The sequence below is a fragment of the Sabethes cyaneus genome, chromosome 2 (genome assembly GCF_943734655.1).
Source record: "Sabethes cyaneus chromosome 2, idSabCyanKW18_F2, whole genome shotgun sequence".
Classification (NCBI taxonomy): Eukaryota; Metazoa; Arthropoda; class Insecta; order Diptera; family Culicidae; genus Sabethes; species Sabethes cyaneus.
In genome coordinates, this window is record NC_071354.1 from 189649962 (window position 1) to 189674021 (window position 24060).

General features: G+C 38.2%; 2 protein-coding genes across 3 annotated transcripts in view; one reads left to right on the top strand and one right to left on the bottom strand.

Moving 5' to 3' along the window:
* Positions 1-3197: 3197 nt before the first annotated feature.
* On the bottom strand, positions 3198-3519 carry LOC128734292 (cuticle protein 16.5). Its single transcript, XM_053828399.1, has 2 exons — positions 3508-3519; positions 3198-3449 (listed from the first exon to the last, which is right to left on the bottom strand). The coding sequence occupies exons 1-2, from the start codon at positions 3517-3519 to the stop codon at positions 3198-3200; spliced, it is 264 nt and encodes an 87-aa protein (XP_053684374.1).
* Positions 3520-10665: 7146 nt separating this feature from the next.
* The window catches only part of LOC128738325 (protein boule), an 87729-nt gene continuing 74334 nt past the window's right edge, over positions 10666-24060 (top strand). For both annotated transcript variants that reach the window (XM_053833373.1, XM_053833374.1), the window contains exon 1: positions 10666-11381. The gene's annotated coding sequence lies outside the window, so the exon portion shown is untranslated. The remainder of the gene's footprint in view (positions 11382-24060) is intronic.

The following is a 24060-nucleotide window of genomic DNA, read 5'->3' on the forward strand; positions in this document are numbered from 1 at the left end:
TTGCTTGAATTTCAGCTTTGAACAAAGTTACTTCTGGGCCAGTTATGTACCTCTGCTATCACTTGATTGTTCATTCTTTAACTATCTTTATAGAAGACTATCGAGGTCTACCATCTTCCCATAATTCACGCCTAGGCTCAAACCTCGAACACTCGAAATATTCGATTAAAGTTGTACCTTTTGGCATGGAATGTTTCAAAGTATATTAAATGTTAGTAATGGAAATATATTATGTACTATGTATGTAGTTACTAATCTGCTTGTGGGCGTAGCCACGGAGCGAGAGGATTTGTGAGTTCAATCCTCCCAAAAGCTAAATTTTTTATCAGCACTGTCAAAGTCTATCAAGACTTTTTGCTGTTGCTATCATATAAAGGTGAAGGATGCCGAAGAAGGTCTATGATATCGTCTTGTCTCGTTGTTGGCTGTACTACCTCAATCAAATTCTGACCCCTCCAATGGTAATCCGGCTTAAATATCGTTGCTGAGAAGACATCCGTACAAGCTACACATTTGATTCGACTATATCATACGAATCCCGGCTAGTGCAAGTCAGAGTCCATTTTGATTAGTCGAAGTTCTTTGTGGTTCAAGTCAATTTTGGTCCAAGTCCATTTTGATCCAAGTCCATTTTGGTTCAAGTCAATTTAGGTCCAAGTCCAAATCCAAATCCAAGTTCAAACCTAAGTTTGTCCATTTTGACCCAAGAACATTATGGTCCAGGTCCAAGTTCATTTTGATCCAAGTCCAAGTCCAAATCCGAGTTCAAGTCCAAGTCCATTTTGGTCCAATTTCATTGTGGCATGCGTCCATTTTAGTCCAAGTTCTTTTTAATCCAAGTCCATTTTGGTTTAAGTCCAATTCTTAATTTAAGTTCATGTCCAAGTCCATTTGGTCCATGTTCAAGTCCATATTGGTCCAAGTTCATTGTGGTATGAATCCATTTTGGTCCAAGCCCATTTTGGTCCAAGCACAAGTCCAAATCCAAGTTCAAATTCAAGTCCAAGTCCAAGAATAAAACCAAGTCCATTTTGGTCCAAGTTAATTGTGGTCCAAGTCCAAATCCAAGTTAAAGCTCAAGTCCAAGTTCAATGTGATCCAAGGTCAAGTTCATTTTGATCCAAGATCAAGCCCAAATCCAAGTTAAAGCCCAAGTCCAGGTCCAAGTCCATTTTGGTCAATGTCCAAGACCATTTTGGTCCAATTTAATTGTGGCATGAATCCATTTTTTTGCCTTCCAGTTGGCTTCGAGGTATGACGCTGACCTAATAAGCCAGTCGTCATATGTTAGAATTTCGGCTGGGAGAGGCTGTTAGAGTCAATAGGATCGTAGAAAGTGGCCCTGCAATTGTCCTGCACTCTAACAGCTGGCTGCGAAGTCGGTCGTATAAAAACAGAAGGTCAAGTTTCGATAACGGAATGTGGTACCTAGACTTTGCTTTTATGAATCCATTTTTGTCCAAGTCCATTTTGATACAAGTCCATTTTCGACCAAGTCCATTTTTGTCCAAGATCGATCCAAGTTCATTTTGGTTTAAGTCCATTTTGGTTCAAGTCCAAGTCCATTTTGGTCCAAGTTTATTGTGTTCCAAGTCCATTTTAGTTCATGTCAAAGTCCACTTTGGTTTAAGTTCATTTAGGTTCGAGTCCATTTTGATTCAAGTCCAATCAATTTTAGTTTAAGTCCATTTTGGTCCTAGTTCATTGTTGGTCCATGTCCAAGTCCATTTTAGTCCAAGTTTAAGTTCAAATCCAAGTTCAAGTCCAAGTCCAAGCCCAAGTTCAAGTTCAAGTCCAAGCCCAAGTCCCAGTCCAAGTCCAAGTTCAAGTCCACTTTGGTCCATGTACAAGTCCATTTTGGTCCAAGTTTATAGTGGTCCAAGTCCAAGTCTATTTTTGTTCGTGTCCAAGTCCATTTTGCTCGAATTTCATTTTGATCCAAGTCCATTTTGGTTCAAGTCCATTTTGATCTAAGTCCAAATCCAAGTCCATTTTAGTCCAAGTTCAAATTCAAGCCCAAGTCTAAGCTCAAGCTCAAGTCTGCGATGGGAGAGGTTGAACACACGTGTTCGACGATACCTACGAAACCTGTTTAACAAATACGCTCAAAACTTATTTTGGCCATATTTTGTATTATTAAATAATTTTTGGGGCGAACCAACCAGTTTAACCAGTAGAATAGTTAAATATTAAATAATTTGATCAAGTCAGCCCAACTTCAAATTCCAGCGAACGGTAAACTCAAATTACAGTTTCAGCATACGCAATTAAAATGATGCCAAAATTTTCTGTATCTGTTTTCATTTGCCAACTTGATATCAATTTTTTGTCAAATGAAGAATATCTATAGTTTAAGTTTCTTTTAAATTACGACTGAAACAGTTTTTGACTGAAATTAATTCATCATTTTCGCGGATCTAAATGTGATAAAATCGAGGAAATTACGCTCAAGTCTTTATTACACGGTTTATTTTCACGATAGTTGAACTAACACGGTTTTTGTTTTGTGATTTTCTAATTAATGTGAAATTTTTATAATGATTTTTGAATTAACACGGTTTTTGTGTGACCATTTTGGAATTAATGCGGTTTTTATTTATGACGATTTTTGATTTAATCCGGATTGATTTTAAACGATTTTTATTTACGAGCCACGTATTCCCCGTATAAAAAAAGACTTGAATGTACAATGCAATTTACAGCATCGGACTTGAAAAGTGCACCAAACCGATTATAAAATAATGAAGAATTTAATGAGAATCTTCTGGCTTGAAGCATTATTTACCACTCTGATTTTTCAAAACTGCTGGTTCTTGCTAAATTGGTACTGTTATTCTATGTAACAAAATTACACAAAAAGACAATTCTTTGATTTCTTTGACAATTCTTTAAATTGCAAAACAAATGGGAGTAGAAAACCACTATATGGCTTGGTGGATTTTCCATGTCTAACACGTACGTATTTTACCAAACTGTATATTGTTGTCTAAAATAAGACATTTATTTCTAGAGTTCGCAAGTTACTGACTCACACAAAAAAGTAAAAAGTACACATGTTTTTCAGCTTGAAGACATACTTGTATTTCGATAAAATAAATAGCTATCTGGCGATATCAGTTAGGTGTATCTTTGATCTAGTTTGGATAAGAACCGATGCACGGGAATATCTGTGCAGTGGTTAATTGGTTCACAGCGGCTTACTTCAGGAAAACTGGTGCTGGTGCAGCCGCCACATAGGGAGCCGAGTACGCCAATGGAGCAGCAACATAGGGCGACGCAACGTAGGGCGCCGCAGCGTAGGCGGCAGCTAAAGGAGCGATGTTTCCGTGGTATGTGCGCTCATAAACGGCGGCAGCCGGAGCTGCTACCAGCGGGGCACTATAGGCCAGCACTCCTGGTTTAGGTTCGGCAGATACCGAAGCCAGGGCGACGATGACCAGCAGACAGATCTGGAAAACGAAAATTTGTTGTAGTATTCCGATTCAGAGCAGTTTGTTCAGAACTTACAATCTTGAACATTTTGTTTTTGTTGGTTATTAACTGCACTGTTATCAATGGTTAGCTGAATAGATGAAACTGATACCTCCAATAAGACATAGATTCCTTTTTATACTAAAATCATTTTTTTGTTATTCTTAAGCACAGCTCATTTGTAACTATTCGTCTTCGTTGACTGTGCGCTGTGGGGGAAACAGAATTTTGAAGGACTTCTTGATACGTTATTTGCCCACAACATTTCGTTGAACGTGACTCTTCGTAAAGGACACTGCTGGTTGCCGAGTGCATCCACCGATAGTCTTGTTCCTGCGCAACGGTTTCGTTGTGCGACTGACAGACCAAGTGCGCTATTGAATGCCCAAATAGTACGCAAATCAATTATGCACCAGACACAGGCCTTGGTGGAGTAGACTGTACACGAGCTGGGTGTTATCAAATTCCATTTTGTCGCTTGAGTAGGTCAGCTGACGGATAGTTTCGTGGTCGAACAGCGAAAAATTGATTCGAGGTGATTATAACAGTATCTGTTGTAGCCAGTATTCCTAACCGAATACCTAACTACTTCCGATGAATAACACGTCGTAACTAGACTAAGTGATCAGAATATTTCTAGATGCATGCGAAACGTATTAGAAGGCGGTCAAAAATGGGTCCTGTTAATGAATTGAGTTTTTAAGGAGATTTGATGCAAAATTTCACCGTACTTTTCAGCTAAATGTAGTTTTTTAACAACTTTTCGTCAGTACTAATATTCTTGATAAACACTGGGATAATTTTAGAAAAGTTCTGTTCCACCAGTAGCATATTTTTAATCGTTTCATCTGGCACAAAAAATCGATCTATTCCCGACACTTCCGATATGCTTGATCATCCAATTTGATTCTCCTATGTATATTTTATTCACGACTGATTCGTATTTCGCGTACGACTTACAGGCTTCCTAAGGCAGGTTCGACACTGAGGAAGCCACCAAGTCGTAGGCGAAATACGTATCTGTCGTGAATAAAATATACATAGTAGAATTAAATTGGATAAGTTTTTATTTAATTTTAGGCTTGAAACTAAGGTAAAATTAGGCGTTGAACTTCATAACTGGACTTGAAATTGGAACTATTTCTACGCAATTAATTTACTTATCGTAAAAATCGCCGCAGATTAAATAAAAAACTGCAGACTTCAGGGTAGATAGACTTATTATGAATGTACTAAAACTCAACAAAATGAGACAATTAAAATATGAAAGTCCTAAAGGCCTTAACTAAATACTATATGATCGACAATATTCATGAAGGTTATGCTAAACTGCTTCGTTAAGCTAAGCTTCGTTGGCTTAAAACTAATGCCAATGTAAGCACTTTCAAGTTAAGCATATGAATCGACTTTTTAATTAAACTAACCAATCTTTTATGCGGGGAGAAGAAAATGACTCCCGGTTTACTAATAATTTTATGCTTTACCAATAGAGAATGATCGGAATAACAAATCATTTTTGCCCTATACAACCAACCTGGCTTATCGGCCAAACGAGTTTGCACAAACTTTGTAAACGCTTTCAGACTATAGCATACTGGTTCACCATTACTTGCATGATAGGTGGAATGGCATTCTTCGCAATGTTGAATGAAAGTTTTAATAGAACGACTCCGCTACATATTCAGCGCGAAAATGTATGCTGAATTTGTTCATTACATTTCTATGCTGACATTGAAATTTTTTGATAGAACGAGTTCTTCTAACCGAGCTTTTCCATAATAGTTTACTTTCTTTACTTTCAGAAAATTGTTTCATTTAGAAGTAGAAAATTGAAAATGAATTCAGACTGGTACAACCTGATCAACACTGAATATAATTAGGCCATTGCAAATAATTTCATAAGTTTTGTCACCCCCCCTCCCCCTCCCCCTACAGTGGGGCGACTCCATACAAATGCTGGCCAAGCAAAAAAATTTCTTTAAATCAAGGATAATATGTGGTTCTTAAGTAATTTTGGGGTGCAGAGCCCGAATTTCAGGTTTATTTTGCATTAGAACGTATATTTTTGTGTTAGGGAGAATTTTCAACTATTTTTCATGTATTTTTTAAGTATAATGACGTATAAGAAATTAGTGTCATTTGGAAAACTATTGCAGATGGATTTTTATAGGATAAAACATTATATAAAACAATACAAAGCAAGTATGAGCTTTAATAATCAACACAAAATCCATATAAGTTAATATTAATCAAAAATCAAAACTTTTCTCCTTATTAGTTTTCTTAATCTTCTTTATCTCCATCTTCTTTTTCTTCTTCTTCTTCTTCTCCTTCTGCAGAATCACTCTTTTCACGTTTCGTCTTCAATAGTAATATAGCGTTCTCAGAAAGATTTTTCTAATTACATTTTTCCGTTTCGAAGAAGCTATAAGCTTTATCCGGAGAAATAATTCTATCACGATTTGTATTTTCACACTCATATTTGCATGTAAAATATTACCTTGTATTTCTATCACTATTTTTAGCATAAGGCAATAACCTTATTTTCGTGAGGGTCAATATCGGTGAAGTAGCTAGCATTCACGCCTCTCACACCGAGGACCGTGGTTCAATTCCCAACCCCGCAGAAGTCACGAATGACCCGAGTTGTTAAAGTGACTATAATTAAACAAAAAAAACTTATTTTTGTGCTTCTTCTGTCATTCGTCCCATCAGCAATATAGTTGTCTAGATTCATTTATGACCACGAATTCAAATTCTTTGCATTGCAGTGGACGTATTACAGTAGACTCTCGGAAAAGTTAACTCTCTGAAAAGTTAATTGTTCAGAAAAGTTAAGCGAATATTAGCTCTCATGTAACGCTCTAAAAAGTTAATTTTTGGCTTAACTTTTCTGAGAGTTTGAATTTATTAGTTTTCCAAACGTTCGTTTACACACGTGTGTTTACCTTCTATCTTTATTTCTCATTTTTCGGTTGATTGTTGCCTTTCCACAGTTTCATACAGAGTCGCATCATAACTTGGATTAAATTAAACTCATGTATCTGACAGTTCAATACCTCCACATAGTTTCCTCATGATTTTCGTTAACATACTGGAAAAGCGCAAACTCAGATTGATTTTTAAAAGCAAAAGAAGGAACAGCAGAGAACAAAAAATAAGCACGAATCTTATCAAAACGAAGCCGTAGACTACGAAAAAACAAAAGTAAGCTAGTATAGACGACTATTTTAAACTTACTGAAACGAACTTAGTATTATTTCATAAAGATTTTGCTACATATTTCTTTCCATTACAACTTCCAGATGCATAAAAATGTATTTCCTATATCCTAGAATGTATTTTTCGCTTTTGTATTTATCATTTTAAATGACTTCTAGGACTACTCAGAAAAGTTAATAGTTCGGAAAAGTTAATCGACCCATTCCCCAATCGATTAACTTTTCCGAGAGTCTACTGTATATGAGGACTATACCCTGACATAAAGGTTTTTGGTATACAAACAATAAGTTTCGATTTTTTCTGAAATAATGTGTTCAAGAATTTGCTATAAGAAAATTTCTCAACCTTTTAATTAATTTCATATCTATACCCGTGATTTCAGAACTAATACCAGGATTGGCATAAGATCTTCGAGCTGTATTTCTGTCATTACTATCGCTGTATCCTATTGATTTCCTCCAACCTCTAAAATCTACTCAAAATGCAATATGTACCATACATTCGAAGCAGCTTATCCAACCATGTAACGGAGATATCCTATAATTGAGATATCCTACGTTTACTTTGAGTGTTTGCATTTTGTCTATATTGTTGAATTCTGATATAATAGCCTGACAAGCGTAACATCTGTGCTCTGCGCTACTCTGCGCTAAATAAGACTATATCTATTTTAAAGCTCATATTTTACGATAACTTTTACCGGTAGTGTTAATAGTGGCGAACCTTGGCTTCAAAACTTTTAAGCGTGTTTTACCCGAAAATATGGCACTTTTTTAATGAAAATTAAAATAGTGGCATACTATGATAAAATTACTGCACACTCAATTAATGGGCTTCAATCAGTACTATTTCTTGAAGAACTTTTTCTTAGACACCGTTGAAATCCGAGCTACCATTAGACCTCTAGCATGTTTTGAAATATTGGGTTATTTTTCAAAAAAACGCTAAAACGTGCTGAGATACCATACTTTCAAGATTCATACTTACTTACTTATTCAGCCGAGAGCCGGTGTGGCTCTTGCCGTATCAAGAATTCCTCTCCATTGTACTCGGTCCTGGGCTACTCGTCGCCAATTCATTGCGCGTCTCGACTCGCAAGTCGGCTTCAACCTGGTCGAGCCATCTAGCACGTTGAGCCCCTCTATTCCTGGTGCAGGTGGGGTTGTTGAAGAGAACGGATTTCACTACCCAGTCGTCCGGCATCCTTGCGACGTGGTCTGGTCATCGTAGTCTCCCAACTTTCGCCAGGTGTACGATGGGAATCTCTCCAAGCAGTGCCTGTAGCTCGTGATTCATATGTCTCCGCCACACTCCGCTTTCCGTCTGTACTCCGCCAAAAATAGTCCGCAACACCTTTCGTTCGAAAACGGCAAGTGCACGTATGTCTTCCGTAAGTAAAGTTACTGTCTCAAGTCCGTAGAGGACTACCGGTCTGATTAGCGTTTTGTACATCGTCAGCTTTGTGCGGCGGCGTATGCTCCTTGATCGAAACGTCTTGCGAAAGGAAAAGTAGGCTCGATTTCCAGCTTGAATGCGTCGTTGGATCTCCTTACTCGTATTATTGTCGGCGGTGACCAGAGATCCCAAATATACGAACTCATCAACCACTTCCAGCTCATCGCCGTCAATAGTCACTGTCCGTGGGAGGCAAAAGTTACTATCTCGGGAGCCTCTTCCTACCATATATTTAGTTTTCAACGCATTAATTTGTAGCCCTATCCTCCTAGCCTCCGTTTTTAGTCTGGCGTAGATTACCTCTGCCGTCCCACGGTTTCTAGTAATGATGTCGAGGTCGTCTGCAAAGGCTAGGAGCAAGGTTAGTCAAGAGAGGTTTTCTGATGTTCAAATTTGTTTTTCACCCCCGCTGGGTTACCCTTGACGATCACCGAAATTTTCAAAGCGGAAACTATTGAATGTATAAACAACGTCGATGGTTGCTAACCAATCGTTCCGCGCACTTCTGTTCTACAAACTGTGAAAACTAGATCACCTATTTTAACTCACCTTGGCTAGGAGTTGGCTACTCTTACTGAAGATCGTTCCCTCGTTTCAATGCCCGCTCGCCGGATCACACCTTCAATAGCGATATTGAACAACATGCAGGACAGTTCATCACCTTGCCGTAACCCTCCGATTTCTCGTCGGATCTCTTCGAGATCGGGAGCCAGTACGCTGTTGTCGTTTGCAGGTACTCCGAGGTTAACTTCCATTGCGTCTCCTGCTGCTATATCGCCGTTGAGGTGTTCATCGAAGAACTGCTTCCACCTCGTTTGTGATAAGATCCCCTCCCTGGTCCCTACACATGTCTGGATTTGGTGTGTGGGCCTTGCGAGTTTGGTTCACCTTCTCGTAAAACTTGCGGGTATCGTTAGCCCGGAATAGTTGTTTAAGTTCCTCATGATCTCTGTCCTCATTCTGGCGCTTTTTTCTTCTCAGGATCGTGGTCAACTTATTCCTCGCTCGTCGATACTTGGCCAAATTCTCTCTCGTGGATATGCTCAGATAGTTTTCCCAAGCTCTTTCCCCCCCCCCCAGCCCCCCCTAGCTACATGGCTGGTGGGTGTTCTTGAGTTTATTAAATTGTTTCCAAATGCACATAGAAATTACTCTGAAATATACATCGAGGATTGGACGAATACAATGTTACTATAGTATGTGTACAGGAAGAATCGAATGATTACATGCATAGAGATTGTGCAAAATTTTAAATATCTTTCCGTGTTGCAAGATTTATTTTCAAACCCAAACAAAGCCCGGCTGTTGGGCTTAATTAGCGTAAAGAGCAATTAAAGAAATTCCAGAATCTACTCGCAGGCACAGAAAAGCACAGAAGATAGGGTATGTTGCTGCTTCGTCGTAACTGCCTATTCCCGTCCTATCCAACACAAATTATTAAAAATATCAGCATTTTTATGACACCCAATGCAAAACTAGTTATTCGCTAATATTTTAGTTTGTTGTCTATCATACGCGATTAATCAAAGTGACCTGAGATCTATTTATATGCTTTTTATCATTAAAAAAGTTCTACCAGCCAAATTTCCTACGTTTTTTCGTGCGACGAAGAAGAAAATGTCGACTAATCGTTTTAATTTCCGTCATTCATAAATGAAAATTACTCACGCAAGGCATTGTCGTTATTCTCCAGCCAGGAAAACTAGCTGACCTGCAGAAATTTTGCAGAAAAGCATTTGTCATGCTGTCCTACACAAACACATGCGCGTTAGCTTCGTAAACATTGTTGTGATTTTTAGTTCGGACGATGAAAAATTTTAATAGACGAATTTTAAAACGGTACGACGAATTTGAGAAATAAAGTCAGTTGCGTAAATTCAATAATAAACTATAATAATCGCTTTTCAGTGAATTCAAAGTTCACAGATCGGAAGGTAAGTGTGTTTTAGTCAAATCAGCACAAGAACTTTTGGAGTACAATGAAGTCACTTTTTACGCGATTTTTTACGCGAATTTTGGAATTTACGCGGGTTTCGGAATTTACGCGGTTTTTTATGCGGTTTTCGGAATTTACGCGGATGTGCTCAAAACGTCTATTTTTTGGCGTAGTGTTGAAATCCACAAAGTTTTTTTTACGCGAAAGTTTGGTTTTTTTACGCGAATTTTGGAGTTTACGCGGTTTTTTCACGCGGTTTTGATTTACGCGGGACGTATCCTTCGCGTAAAAAGCGACTTGAGTGTATGCATTAAATCCATCAAACAAATAATGGAAATTAGAATGGCTCTACTTATTACAACGGGAATTAGAAATAAACACTATTGTCAACGTACTTCCCTTTTCTCACAAAACTTTGAACTTCGAATGTTTTCGTATAAAATGAATTATTCCAAAAACCACCTGGCATCCCTGGAATATAGAAAGTGTGTAGAGTTGGTCCGGCCCTGCATGCATCATACTGTCATACATGCACTAGCCAGTCAGTGCCGTGTCTAGTTCAGTCTCACATCATCGCACCTTGAGCAGCAAAAGCAGAGCAAAGTAAGTTGTTAAACGGAGTTGTGAAGCAGACGGCAGAAAAGTCTGAAACGGAGAGCGCAAAAGTGTGTTACAGAAGAACCAGTTCAATACTCGAGCCTTGACAGCATACGCACTTCGATTGTTCGTCCCTTTGCCCGTGCGTCGTTATAAGGTTTGCAAATAAAGGCGAAAATTCGATCGACAAGGTGTGTTTTTCTCGCCGCGCTATTTCAATTCAGTGGAAAATCGACCACTTCTAGTGTTAGATCTGTGTTTTTCAGGTGTTAAACGATCACCTGTTCGAAATATCATCGGTTCTGTGCGATTACAGTGAAGCAAAACCAGGGGCAGTCGAGAAACAAATACCTAATCTGCCAACGGGAGAGATTTTTCGGTTTTGATTGATTTCGGTTTCAATTCAGTCTTCTTTTGTGTGCCTATGCTTACATCTTGGAAAAAGGATTCGAAGAAATTTTTATCGAAATCTACATACAAATAGTGTTTTTTCGTGCAAAAGTGTCAGTGACAAAAGTTGCATGCCAACCATTTATTAGTCAGCCAGTGGTTGCGTATAGAAGAATAAAAGTTGTTTAACGTGAAAAAGGAAAAGTGTGATTTTCGTATTACTACTGCCTTGCAGTTTTTGCCCCAGGATTGCTTGCAGCGTAGATAAACGAAGCAGTTAGCCATTTTTAAAATCAATAGCCGTTCGAAGGTAGGACAGTTATTTGTTTTTTATCTAAAAATCCTAATTCCTTGCCTTTATCAATTGCATTTAATCAAGCTGAGTTAAAAGAAAATTAATGTGAAAAAATCTGCATGAAATTGATAATTTTTCTCTCACTCACACTCGAACGAAGCGAGTATTGAGCTCAGCTTTTATTGTACTTAGGGAACCAACAACGTTAATAAACTATAGCAAAAAGCCTTGATGCGAGAGAATTTAGCACATACATACCTACACCCAAGCATTTGTATCGGTCTCTCAATTAGCATGCAGAAAAAAAAACACGAGCCTATGTATACTCTCCCTTGAATACACACGCGACACGATGCGACGGCTCCGGGCAGCGGTGCCAGTTGAATGGTTTTCCGAACAACTGTGGTTTTAAGGGGAGAATGTGGTCTAGAATGGGTAAAATTAAAAATAGAGCATGATTTTTTCTGTTGGACCGGTAACTTTTTTGAACATTTTAAATAGCAACTGAGGGCATTCTGTAAAACCTTTGTTTAAGAAATGTGCTATTGACGAAGCATCTTTGAAAGCCGCCTGCCAAAAAAAGATTTGCAAGAATCATAACTCAAGATTGACTACGACACATGATCGGTCCTTATTTTGTCAGTCATCTCGGGAACGAAAAACAATGTTTTGATAAAAATTTCACTACTAAAACATTAAAAATCAACAAACTGGAAAAAATGCTTACCGAAAATGCTTAGCTTTTCTGAGCTTTTATTTATTATTGTTGAAAGTTTTGTAATAATCTTTTTCCAGATATTTTCTGGATCATTGCTAAGAAAATTTACTTCGATTTTAAAAAAAAATCATTGTTTGATAGTTAGTTCATGGGATATGAATTTTTAAAATGTATAAATTTTCAGAAAAATCGTGTTTTTTCAATCACAACCTAGGAACAACCAAAAACACTACCGTAAAATTTTTATCACAAAGATTTGGAATAAAAAATTTTTGTTTGTCCGTCAATATTTCTTGTTGATTGCTAAGAAAATTTACTTGCATTTTCGTAAAACAATATTTTACTCTACCATGTTTGGTTTAAGAGTTATGACATGTCAACGAATTCTGGGACCCTTTGGCAAAAAAACTTGTACGACAAAAATGCCCACTTCACATTTTAAAAAATGTAAGGAAATACACCAGACAGCGTGGCAATCCTACCAGCACGAAGAACAAATTCAATCAGACAAAGATATCGATTACGAATAAACCATATTTTTTCTAATTGCCATTATCACAATCAACCCAGCCTCAGCTAGAAGATCGGAAATTAGGTTTCTCACTCCCCCTGTCGCTTCGTGTGCCGCTTCTCGTCGAACTGCTCAAGCATCACAGCGGGCACCAAGTCGAGCTCGATATATTTTCCATCCACGCGAACACTGGCCCTGCCTTGCTTGCTTGCCTGCCTGCCTTGGAATCAACCTACTATAATTGTATTTATGGGTACAATGCATGATTTTCGCGTTTCCTTTTTGCGTTTCGTTACCTAAGTCGTCTAGGAAAAAAAACAACAACTGTTAATCCCTCTAATTGTGTGGTTTATGTTTTCTTCTAGACTTTTGTTTGGAAACATTTCTTCTAGCATAAGACTTTCATCCTTTTGATACGTCTCGAACTACTTGGTGCATTCCGGTGTCTAAAATTAGGGATTTCCACACGTGCCTGCTCTTACATGCGCGTTATATGTGCTAAGAATTATAATTCATACAACATTTATGGTCTTACAAAATTTAGGAAACTCGCCAGAGCAGCCCAAATGAAATTGCAAATTTAATTCCGTAAAAATAGTTGAGCATCTTCAATATTTTATCGTCCAGACATCCGGTCTCAAACCTGCCTATGTTGACATCTATTCATACTCAATCGAATGATGCACACCATTTCTAAATGATTGCAAAACCTGCCATTGTTCGAAAATGGTAAAAATTATAAACCTACACTTCAGCAGCACAAAAGCTACCGCAGCCATAGTTTTCTCGAATGTGGTGTGCCCACATGCACAGGAGGGCAAAACGTTAGATATACTAACAACGATAGCACCCAGCCATGTCCATCCGCATTTCGTTCGGACCGGTTGGGAGTAGCTGACGACGACGACGACGACAACGACGAGTACGAAACGTCTATTTACTCTAGCAGACTTTTCCTATTTGCCTTTTTCGCAGATCGCGAGCGCCGCAACCTCGTGAGAGAAACAACGGTGCCAGCACTAACTAACTGGCAACAACAACAACAACTGAAAGTGCTGCTGAAATACACAATGGAACGGATCGCAAGTTCCACTGCCGAGATCAGCAGATTTTTCTTTCTTTCTGTGGTCATTGATGTTTTTTAGAAACAATTTTTTCGCTAGCGAAACGGAGTATCACCCAGGGGGACAACTTTTTTAAATTAGATGATATCCTGATATATGCTAGGTTGTTCTAAAATAAGTTCAAAGTCAATGAGGACCTTATGTTCTACTTCTGTTTACGGCTGGTTATGCCATCAACTGATTTAATTGCACCAAAAAAGAGTTTTAATTTCATTTAGAAGGCCTCCAGAAAAAAACATATATTTCTCGGGTTTTTTCAAATAGACCGATGTGACAATGAGAGATTCTCTTCGCGTCTCCTCTCTTCCGCTTTCCACGGCTACATAAATGCATAGAAAAGCATTTAGCTAACTAGTGACTCCGGCAACCGATTTATGCAAAGCTGATGTCCTAAAATGCATTAGTATCGCCGTAAAAAAACGGAAAAGAGAAGACACGAAGAAAATCTCTCATTGTCACATAGGTCTATTTGAAAAATTACCCGAGAATTGAACAGTTCGAGGTCTCCAATTGTCCAAAAAAAAATTAACAATTAAAACAATTTTCATTGTAGAACGAGGGTTTTACTTCCGAAAAGGCAACAAATTTAATACGACGGTGGAAAACTCCAAAGAAAAGTCAGGAAAACTATTATGTGTTTTACTCCACAAACATTTAATTTTCATGATACTTTTTCTTGTTCGTCAATTCATAATCTCTTAGCGATAAAAATTTCATGACAAATGTTTTTTTGTTCCTGACTTATGGCTAAAAAAACTAACTAATTCCATAAAATGACCATCATAAAATTACATGGTCGCTTGATTAATTAATCGTTGAACGCAAGCTTTTACTCGGTATACTTAAGCTTAACCAGTTTGTTTCTACGAACTAAGAGTAGTAGAGAAGCAATTAAAACACGCCTTATTGATGGCATTGTAGTCAATAAATCTTCGTACATTTTTTCCTAGTACAGTAGGATTTCGAATTTGGCAACAAATGCGTGTCGCCTATGTTGCCAAAATCGAAACCGTGCCAAAATCGAGACCCTTTTTCGATATGAAAAAATTTAATGTAAATGCTTTAGAAATTGACTAAATATCATTAATCAACGATTGCAACCATTTTATGTTTGAAAAGTCCAGTAAGAGCTATCCGTCCGGTGTAAATAAGTTATTGACACCCTGCGGTAAGACGTAGTCCTACGGCAATAAAAATATTATCGTTCGAAATCACATAACTTTTTTTCACGAACATACTTAGGGCATCATTTCTTCATCATTTAAAGCATGTATGCAGAAACTGGTTTCTCAGAAGCCCCAAGCATTGATCATCTTCCTTCAGTGTCCATGACTCATGTCCGTTAAGGGTTACCGGGAGCATTAACGTTCTGTAGAATTTGCGTTTATGCGAGTTGGCAACCTTCGGGACTGGTTCAGCTGGTTACGTTATACGCAGAAAGCTTACATGTTTCTCTGTTCTGACGTGATCCGCGGTGAGCATGCAACTCTTGGCCTGGTTCTTCTCATCTGTCATTTTCTGGCATTCGACATCAAACAAGCTGTTACACTCACCTTTATTCTGCGAGGCGAGTGACGTAACTAATTTCGAGTCATCGCGAATGAGGTGACAATTGTCGCTTAGGTGACACGGTTTGTCACTTAGGTGACACGGGGTTGTTACCTAGATAACACGGTTGTCACCTAGGTGACAGCACTCAATTCGCCGTGGCGAGTCACGGCAAGTGACAATTGTCGTATTGAGTCACGTGACTCGCAGAATAAGGGTGATTGTCTTCCCCACGTCGTGCCTATCACTTCCCTCGTAGTTGTTGGCGCCATGGCGGATCCTCCACAGCCTACTTACGTCTTATTTCCTTTCGTCCTGCTGTTCTGCGATTCGTTGATCAAGCTTTCTGGTGTATTCCACTGCAGCGTCATATGCCGTAAACCGCTAGATGTTGAAATGCAACATCCTCTCAGTGCGAGCCTTCGCTGATTTCAATAACCTTGCCTGGATCTTACGACGAGATAGTGGTCAAAGTCGCTAAGAAAAGACTGTATATTGTGACTTCCAAAAAGTATTGACCGTTAAACACGATCGATCTGGGAGCTAGAGTCTTGAATTTTCAAGTCGTGCGCACCCCATAAATCCTTTCGAACCTGTCATTGAATTCGTCCCTAGCAAAACAAAGCAAAGTCTTGAGCATTAACCGTCACTAGACATTATCCTTCTTTATCGACAGACTTCGCAGCCGGCTGTTAGAGTACAGGAAAATTACGGGGTCAGTGCTACGATCCTACTGATTCTGTCAAACAAAAACCAGCTAGCCGAGATTCGAACACAACTGGCTTGTTAGATCAGCATCGTACCTCGAAGCTAACTGGGCGGTTCAATTCGTCCCTAGTACCATCGAATTTATGATTTGTTGGTGACTATACGTTGATTAAGCTGTAGTTGAAGAATTTGCCTAAACACCCATATACGGTCATCGGACCGAAAGGCCAGCCACCGAACTACCTTCGAGTCAATGTTGCTTTCAAGCCTCGATAGTTGCAATCCGAAATCATGACACACAGCTTTAGTCTTAACTGTCCTCCATTGAGAGTTAAAATATTTGCCATTTGGACATTTTCTAATAATATATCTAGCTTAAGTTTTGCCGTACCTCGAAGCCAGCAAAACGCACATTTTTGTACCAAAAATATTTGGAGAATCATCTTAACCCCATACTTTTTGCAGCAAAGATAACAAGCTGGAACTTCCAGGAAAGTTTTGTTTTAGTTTAACTGAAAACTCGCAGACATGTGTCCACCTTCCAGCGGCAAAGTTACTAGTTTTAGCTGACTGAAAATTAGCAAGATTTGTTATGTTTACACGGCTGTAATTTTTTTGTATGTAACATCTAAGCTTTGTGCAAAAACAGGTCGATTAGATTATTTCTCAATCTTTGTTTCTTTGGATTCAAGTTGATACCTCAAACATAACTGTCCATAGACTCAATAGAAGAGGGCATTTTCGAAACGCTGGTAAGAAATAGGTTAAGAATCTTTGATATGTGTTCTTAAAACATGAAGAAATCTAGCTTTAGTTTTCAGCAGCTCGCATAAGCCATGCTAAAGGGTTAAAAAAGCCAGAAATCGCCCAAATAACCTTGACATTCGAGTTTTGAGGGGCAGGGGAAAATATTTGAAGCATCAGGGAAAATCAGGGAAAGTCAGGGAATTTTATTTTTGGATTTGAGTCGACACCCTGTGCATTTTCCTGCAAAGTAAAGTATGTGAATCTATATCACATAATACAGTTTGTTAATTTGTTAATTTTTTAGTATATTTTTCAACAAAAGTCGTTTTTGGGGGGGTCAAAGTAAATTGTATTGCGATCATTTTCAGGTGATTTTTAACGGCAAATCGCATAACTAATACAAATTAAATTTACCATGGCATCTCATAGGAATGAAAGATAAAAATAAAAAATATAAGACCATCGAATTCTTTTCTAACACCACTATTTCACTATTTCTTATAAAACATTCCTATTGGGAACAGTGAGACAAACAGATGCGAGTAATTTTCAAAAAAAAAAAAAATTTTTGTGTTGAATTGTAAATCAATCCATATAAATTGATTGTAAATGAGTTCTGAAGTGTAAGTTCAAGGTCAGATAACCAGGATTTGACCTTTATATGAATATAAATGTAGATGTGAGAAAAATCGGAATAATATATCCTTTATGCACAACATAAACATGACGATTTCTAAACTATACTTTGTAACCAAAAAATATGGTTTAAGTTTAGTTCTAATATGTGTCTCAGTATTCAATACTTGTTGTCTCACTCTTCCCACCTACTGGGGAACAGTGAACCAAAAAGACACCTTCACATTTGCGTTTGTAACTATTTTATCATTAAACCAAAAGGGCTGAAACTTTTTTTCAGACAACTAGAAGGATATACCTTTCAAATGGATTGAAGACCTCGTTGATAACTAACCCCAAAAAAATTTTAAAATTTTTGGAAAAAAAGTGTCTCACTGTAGACCCTACAGCAAACTATTTTTACGATGCTTTTTTTCTGGCCTTTTCAGTCTATTACAGAAATTAGAACTGGCTTTTTCAATTCGCTTCGACGTTTCGACTATTTATTTTAGTCTTTTTCAAGGATAAGTACAATATTGTCATGTTAGTTTTAGTTATAAATTTCTTGTGTTTAGATTGTACCTAAAGTTGTCTCAGTTCGTCGTTTTTTTAGCTAGAAGTTATTTCGTTTGAGTGTGACTGTGTGTGAATGCGTTTTGCTCGACCACTTTGGATCTAAAATGGTGTCTCAGACCCTTCTCGGCATCTCTTGATGCTTTTGTTACCTCTGCCAAGTATTCTTTTGTACGTGTTTCTAGACTAAACTGGCCGACGTAATCCTTTTCGCAATGTGGGCAACTGGTTTCATAAATCCCGGATTTTGTATGTCCTTAGTTGATCGCAACATATTTTCGAGCTGGCTGTTTGGAAGTTTTCCATCTTTTTCCATTTCGTATGTAAAGTGTAAGGTCCTGTGTTTGCCATTCAAGAATGGTTGCAAGAATGGTTTCCAGTTTTCCCTTTTTTGATTATGCTGAAGACGTCGTCGACGTATCGCCACCATCTTTTTGGGAGTACCTGGTTTTGTTCCAGCTTACTTTCAAGGTTTGCCATGAATAGTTCATACAGGAACGGTGATAATAGATTGCCCATCGGTGCACCTTTCAACTGCTTGTGGTAATTGTTTCTGAACGTGAAGTAGTTGTCCTTCATACACAATCGTGTCAGTTTTGTTTTTTATTTAATTTCAGGTTTTTTCTTTATAGCCTTTTGCTACCTTGTATTTGATTTTTGACGCATTGATTTTAACTCAATCGGCCAATCCTCCGTTTTTAGTGTGGTGTAAATTGCCTCCGTCGTCCCAATGTTTCTAATAATAATTTCGAGGTCGTCTACTAAGGCTACAAATTGGTTACTTTTGCTGAAGATCGTTTCTCGCGTTTCGATGTCCGTTTCGGTGGATCACACTTTCAACAACGGTGTTAACCCTCTAACGGGTAAGGCCGTCTGTAGACGGCCTTCGCTTTTGGAGCTCCAGAGCCGCATACGAAATTTGTTTTGAATTGACAATACGCAAAATGTGTTCAAAACAGATTTCTTGACATTTTGATATTAATATCACAATATTCTGATTATGCATTCAAAAGTTATCAACTTTCAAAAACAAAAATTCCGAAAAATTTCGAAAATAATTCATGCGCGAATATTCCCGTTTTTACTTTTGGAGAAAAAGGACATCTAGAACAAAATGATTGACCTTAAAATTTTTCTATGAGTAAATTTCATGCTTTATTTCAATTTTGTAATGTAGAATTGAAAAAATATCTGGGTAGAGCGTTAGACATGAAAAACGAAATAGGGAAATTGGGCTTTTTCGAACCTGACGCTCCTCCAGATAATTATTTTTGCATGAAAATCAGGACTTCAGGTTCTTTTGAGTGTACTTTCATGATAAAATAGTCATTAGCTTGATTGCATCGTTTTTACGATGTTGCCCGTTAGAGGGAAACAACATACAGAACAGTCCATCCCCTTACCGCAACCCTATGCGCGAATCGAAAGGACTCGAGAGTACCGCCAAAACATGCCCCGCACGTAGCGCATCACTTGCTCCAGAGTAGCTTTGATCAGGCGTGTCAGTTTGTCCGGAAACCCGTTCTTGTGCATTATTTATCAAGGCTATTCGCGTTCGACTGTATCGTGTACTGCTCGGAAATCCACGAAATATGGTTCGGGGCATACCTAGACATTTCTGGAGGACTTTACTGATACTGCCCTAAGAAAACTCTTCCTATTTGAGATATACGACGTAACAAGGTCTTGCAGAGCATCCTTTAGGTGGCGTTGATTGGTGTAAAGTTGCGGTAATTACAGCAATCGAGTTGATCGCTCTTTTTGTAGATGGGACAAACTATCCTTCCATTCACTCCACCGATAGTTATTCCTTCTCCCAAATCGGTCCTTCCCGGTGGCTCTATTAGTCTTCAGCAACCCAATTTCTCGCCGGATTTCTTCCAGGTCGTAGGTCAGAACGCTGTAATCGTTTGTAAGGACTCTTAGGTTAATTTCCGTTCCGCCTTTTTCTGTTATATTATCTCAATCCCCATCTTCCAGCTGTCGACCTCCTCGCGCTCGTTTGTGGTTTTCCTTCTCATCAGGTTTTCCTTCTCATCTCTTCGCGTATTAGGACTTCAATTTTCGTTTCGATGTCGAACACTAGTTGAAAGCACCTTTCATTGTACGAAATGTCAGTTAATACTTATGCAGGTAATTAATTATTATTAAGTTAATGCTCTCTGCAACAAAGCAGCAAAACAAACGCCCAAAGCCTATTTTTGGATATCAGCATCAGCATCTTTGACTCTAGCAGCACGTTCCTCACAATCATGTGGAAGATTTGTGCCTGTTTTTGGATAAAATCGTCGCTAGTCTTTGAGTGGGTATGAAATGGGGAAGGCAACTAGGAAGAAGCGCCCAACATAGCTCTAGCCATCCCAAGCCCCTACCTAGCGCCTCCACGTGGCCATACCTGGAAATACTTCAATTTGTATAATTGAGTAGCCAAGCTAGGAGGTGCGGGGTCGTGCGGTTTTCAGTTCCTAACCTTACAAATGTAGTTTTAGGCAACCATTAAACCACACGACTTTAATTTCAAGTATTATATGATTTATACTAATTTTTTGGTAAACTAATCTATTTTCAGAGAGCGAAATAAGGCGCTATATCCTTGGCCAATTGCAGCCTGGCTTCTGGTCTAAATGCCATTAGTTCATCCCTGAGGGTCCGGAGTATCACTTAACCCTTATTAGCAAAGATACTCCCAACGACTGTAAATAAATCATTATCTATGTATATGGGAAGCGTTTGGTACGGGAGGTCCACGCTTCCTTCCTTCCCTTGATTTCAAGGAGTTTGATGGAATTAGGTATTTTTTCTAGTTCCACTTGATTCCTTGGAATTCTCTCTGCGGTACATGCTGCGCAGTTGGCCTGGCCGTTGACAAGAAAAATGATTGATTCAAGTAATCGTCATTTTCCAGGATGCCTTCCAGAATTGGCTGCGTTAGTGTGAGATTAGATTAGATTAGAAAACCGTCGCTAGTCTTTGAGTGAAATTCTTCACTTCAAGAATTGATGCGTTACATTACATTTATCAGTACCGTATTTTCTTCATACAACACTTCAGTTGTGGACAAATTCCTACATCATATCGATATAATCGGTTGAAAGGAAGGAATGGTTACGTTTTTTTCTATAACGGCTTATCTTCAGGCCATCAATTTGGTCTAGGTTCAAAGTTTGAATGATAAAATCGTTTAAAGAAGAGCGGATGCTTTTCACTTTTATAAAATTGTTTACTTTCAGGACATCAACATGGTCTAGGTTTTGTCGGAATAAATAATTCCTGACCTGTTGGGACGGAAAGGTTCAGTCATTTTTTCTAGAATCGAAGTAAACGAGCTCGCAGGTGTATAAGAACAACGATTATAGAAAGAATTCATATTCGATGTCAATTGGTAGTGAACTATTATTTTCTGCGTCATCCCTGATTCCAGTGTCACACGTTGGCGTTTCATTTTGATTTGAACGCAATATTTCAGCTACCAATTTCGCTCGTGCTTTTCGCTTTGCCTTTAAAACATCTGTCAGAAGGTTTTTCGAGAGGTAGATCCGGAATTGTTGGAACTGTTTAAAACAAGAAACCACTTAACTGGAAGTTCATTTTTTACCAAAACGTCGTCGATAGTCAACTAAGTACCTACATTCGTAGTCCTCCGGGCGAAAATGTTGCGAACACACAAACTTGTCCACTTGTCACTCCACAGAACTGCGCTCACCTTTTCCGAATCGATTCATCTTGCGGGAAGATATGAAAACTTACTGGTAATTGCTTTTTGTGTACCACATAGGACGAAATCGCACACGATTTTACTGAACAACACGGCATTTAAAAATTTTTGCAATTTAGCCAACAACCAGAACAAACTTTGTGACGAAATCGTCGAACGCTTTGATTTCTTTTCCTATACATAGGTATATGAAACACGTACTGCTTTTTCACATTTTCACATACACTAAAAGCTTAGATTATTAAAAACACAATAAAAGGCTCAGCTAAAAGGCAGATAGGCCTAACCTGTGCTTTATTATCATTGGTTTAAGATTCCAGTTACGGATATGGAAAGCACGTGTTTACATGTGTTTGGTTGAGTCAGTAGTTCTACATCAATCAAAAATGCTTATAAAAGTTTCTGATCGATTGATGTAAATATCTCTAGAAAATGTAATGATCGATCTAGTAAATATCTCTGGGAAAATGGCTGAGTTATAAAGCCTATTTCAGTTATAGGTATTAATTTCTCGATGTGACAACTAGGGGCGCTGCAGTGAATAAAAATAAGCGACCAAATTATAACTGAAATACCCTTTAAGCGTGAAATGACTGGATTGCAGTCTTTTTAATCAGTTTTAAATTTAAATCATTGCATTTCACTGGTTTTGATAAAATGTCGAACTTTTTTCTTGCTAGAACTCATTATAATCTGCAGGATTGAAAATGCGACCAAATCACCATGTTTCTTCTATTTTGAACGCCTTTCTCTAGTACTGTTGACTGGCCTTTCGCTTCGTCGAAGTCGTTGTTGGACAATTGTTCAAAATTTTCAATGAGTCGAAACTGCGGACAATTTGGATGGTTCATCTATTCTGGCACAAAATTAACATTATTAGCTGCACCAGTTTGGAATAGTGACAGCTAGCTAAATCAGTCCAGAATATAACGTTACCATTATGTTTACGAATGAAACGCAAAATCCGTTTTTGACGTATTCTTTCATGTATACACTTGACGTCATTGTTGAGGAAGTGATGAAAAGGTTCACAGCTACATATTCTTTGGCCTTCTTTGCGAATTTATCAGCCAATACGAACTTATACTTGCCTGGCACTTCGCCACACCCAGTTGCAATGTAAAATTTTTGATCGCGAATTTTATTGAAATCCATTTTGACGTAGGACTACGTCTTACGGCAAGTTTTAAGATAGGGTGTCATTCCAAAAAATCGAAAAATGCGAGCGTCACGAAAAATGAAAGGTTTTGAGCGCTAATAACTCAGCGGTTTTCCGATCGATTTTCAATATTCTTACACCAATCGATCGGAAAATCTTCTAAGAATTGACCCAAATGAAGAAAAGTATAGATTCTAGATGTTAAACTATTGAAACATTGAAAATAATGAACCTATGTTTTACTAGAATTCTCGCTTCGTGATTGGTTGGAAGATTCTTTACGATGATCTAAACCTATACCAATTTGATATCTGTGCTTGGGAAGTAAGCCAAAACAAGTGACAAAGTTTCCTCATTTCAACAAGATTTCTTAACACCGCGGTTCAACCTAGACCATTTTGATGTCTTTGCTTAGGAAGTACGCCAGAGAGAGTAACAAAGCCCCCTCGTGCCAATAAATTTCTTACGAACGCGATTAAAACTAGTCCAATTTGATGTCTGTGTTAGGGAAGTGTGCCAGCAAACATGACACAAGTTCGTTGTCCCAACAGATCGCAAATTCTTTGCTGCGAGACGACTAAACCTCGGCGAACTTGATATCTGTGTTGGAAAAATGTTCTATAGCTGTAGTGTTCGGTTGTTATAATACGACTCTGTATGAATACACATGCTTGCCGTTTCATTAGAAGTGTAGTGGAAAGATGTGCTGTTGATAAAATAGGATTGAATGGTAAAATCCCTTCAACGTGGGAAACCATGGATAATAAAAACAATCTTTAATTTCAGTAAGGTATCAGGAAAGCAATAGTTTGTGTTCATGATTTTGTTAAATTGTTTTCAAATGCACAATCTTTTGAGAATTGAACGTATGCAATGTTACTACTTTGATAAATGTTACATACAACGCGTGTAGCATATATATATGTTGCATATAGCATGTATACATGAAGAATCGAATGATTACAAGCATGAATACATGCTACTATCACTACAAAGAGACTTACGTAGTCCTGCGTCACCTATATATGCGGTCGTGTCTTGTACACAACCCCTCTGATTTTTTACGTAGGTTTAGTCGTCCATCCATCCGTTGAATTTCGCCAAAATTTGTTCGTACATACGCATAGCACGCGTCTTAGCTACCAAATTTAGCTTCAAGTACCGATTCGGATGTTTACTGGCACTGTAAGCCCTACAGCTTTCTAGAGCGAGGATATTCCGCGTGATTTGATAGTTGGGATCCGATCTTCTAGCCATTTCCCGCATGGAGATGCTA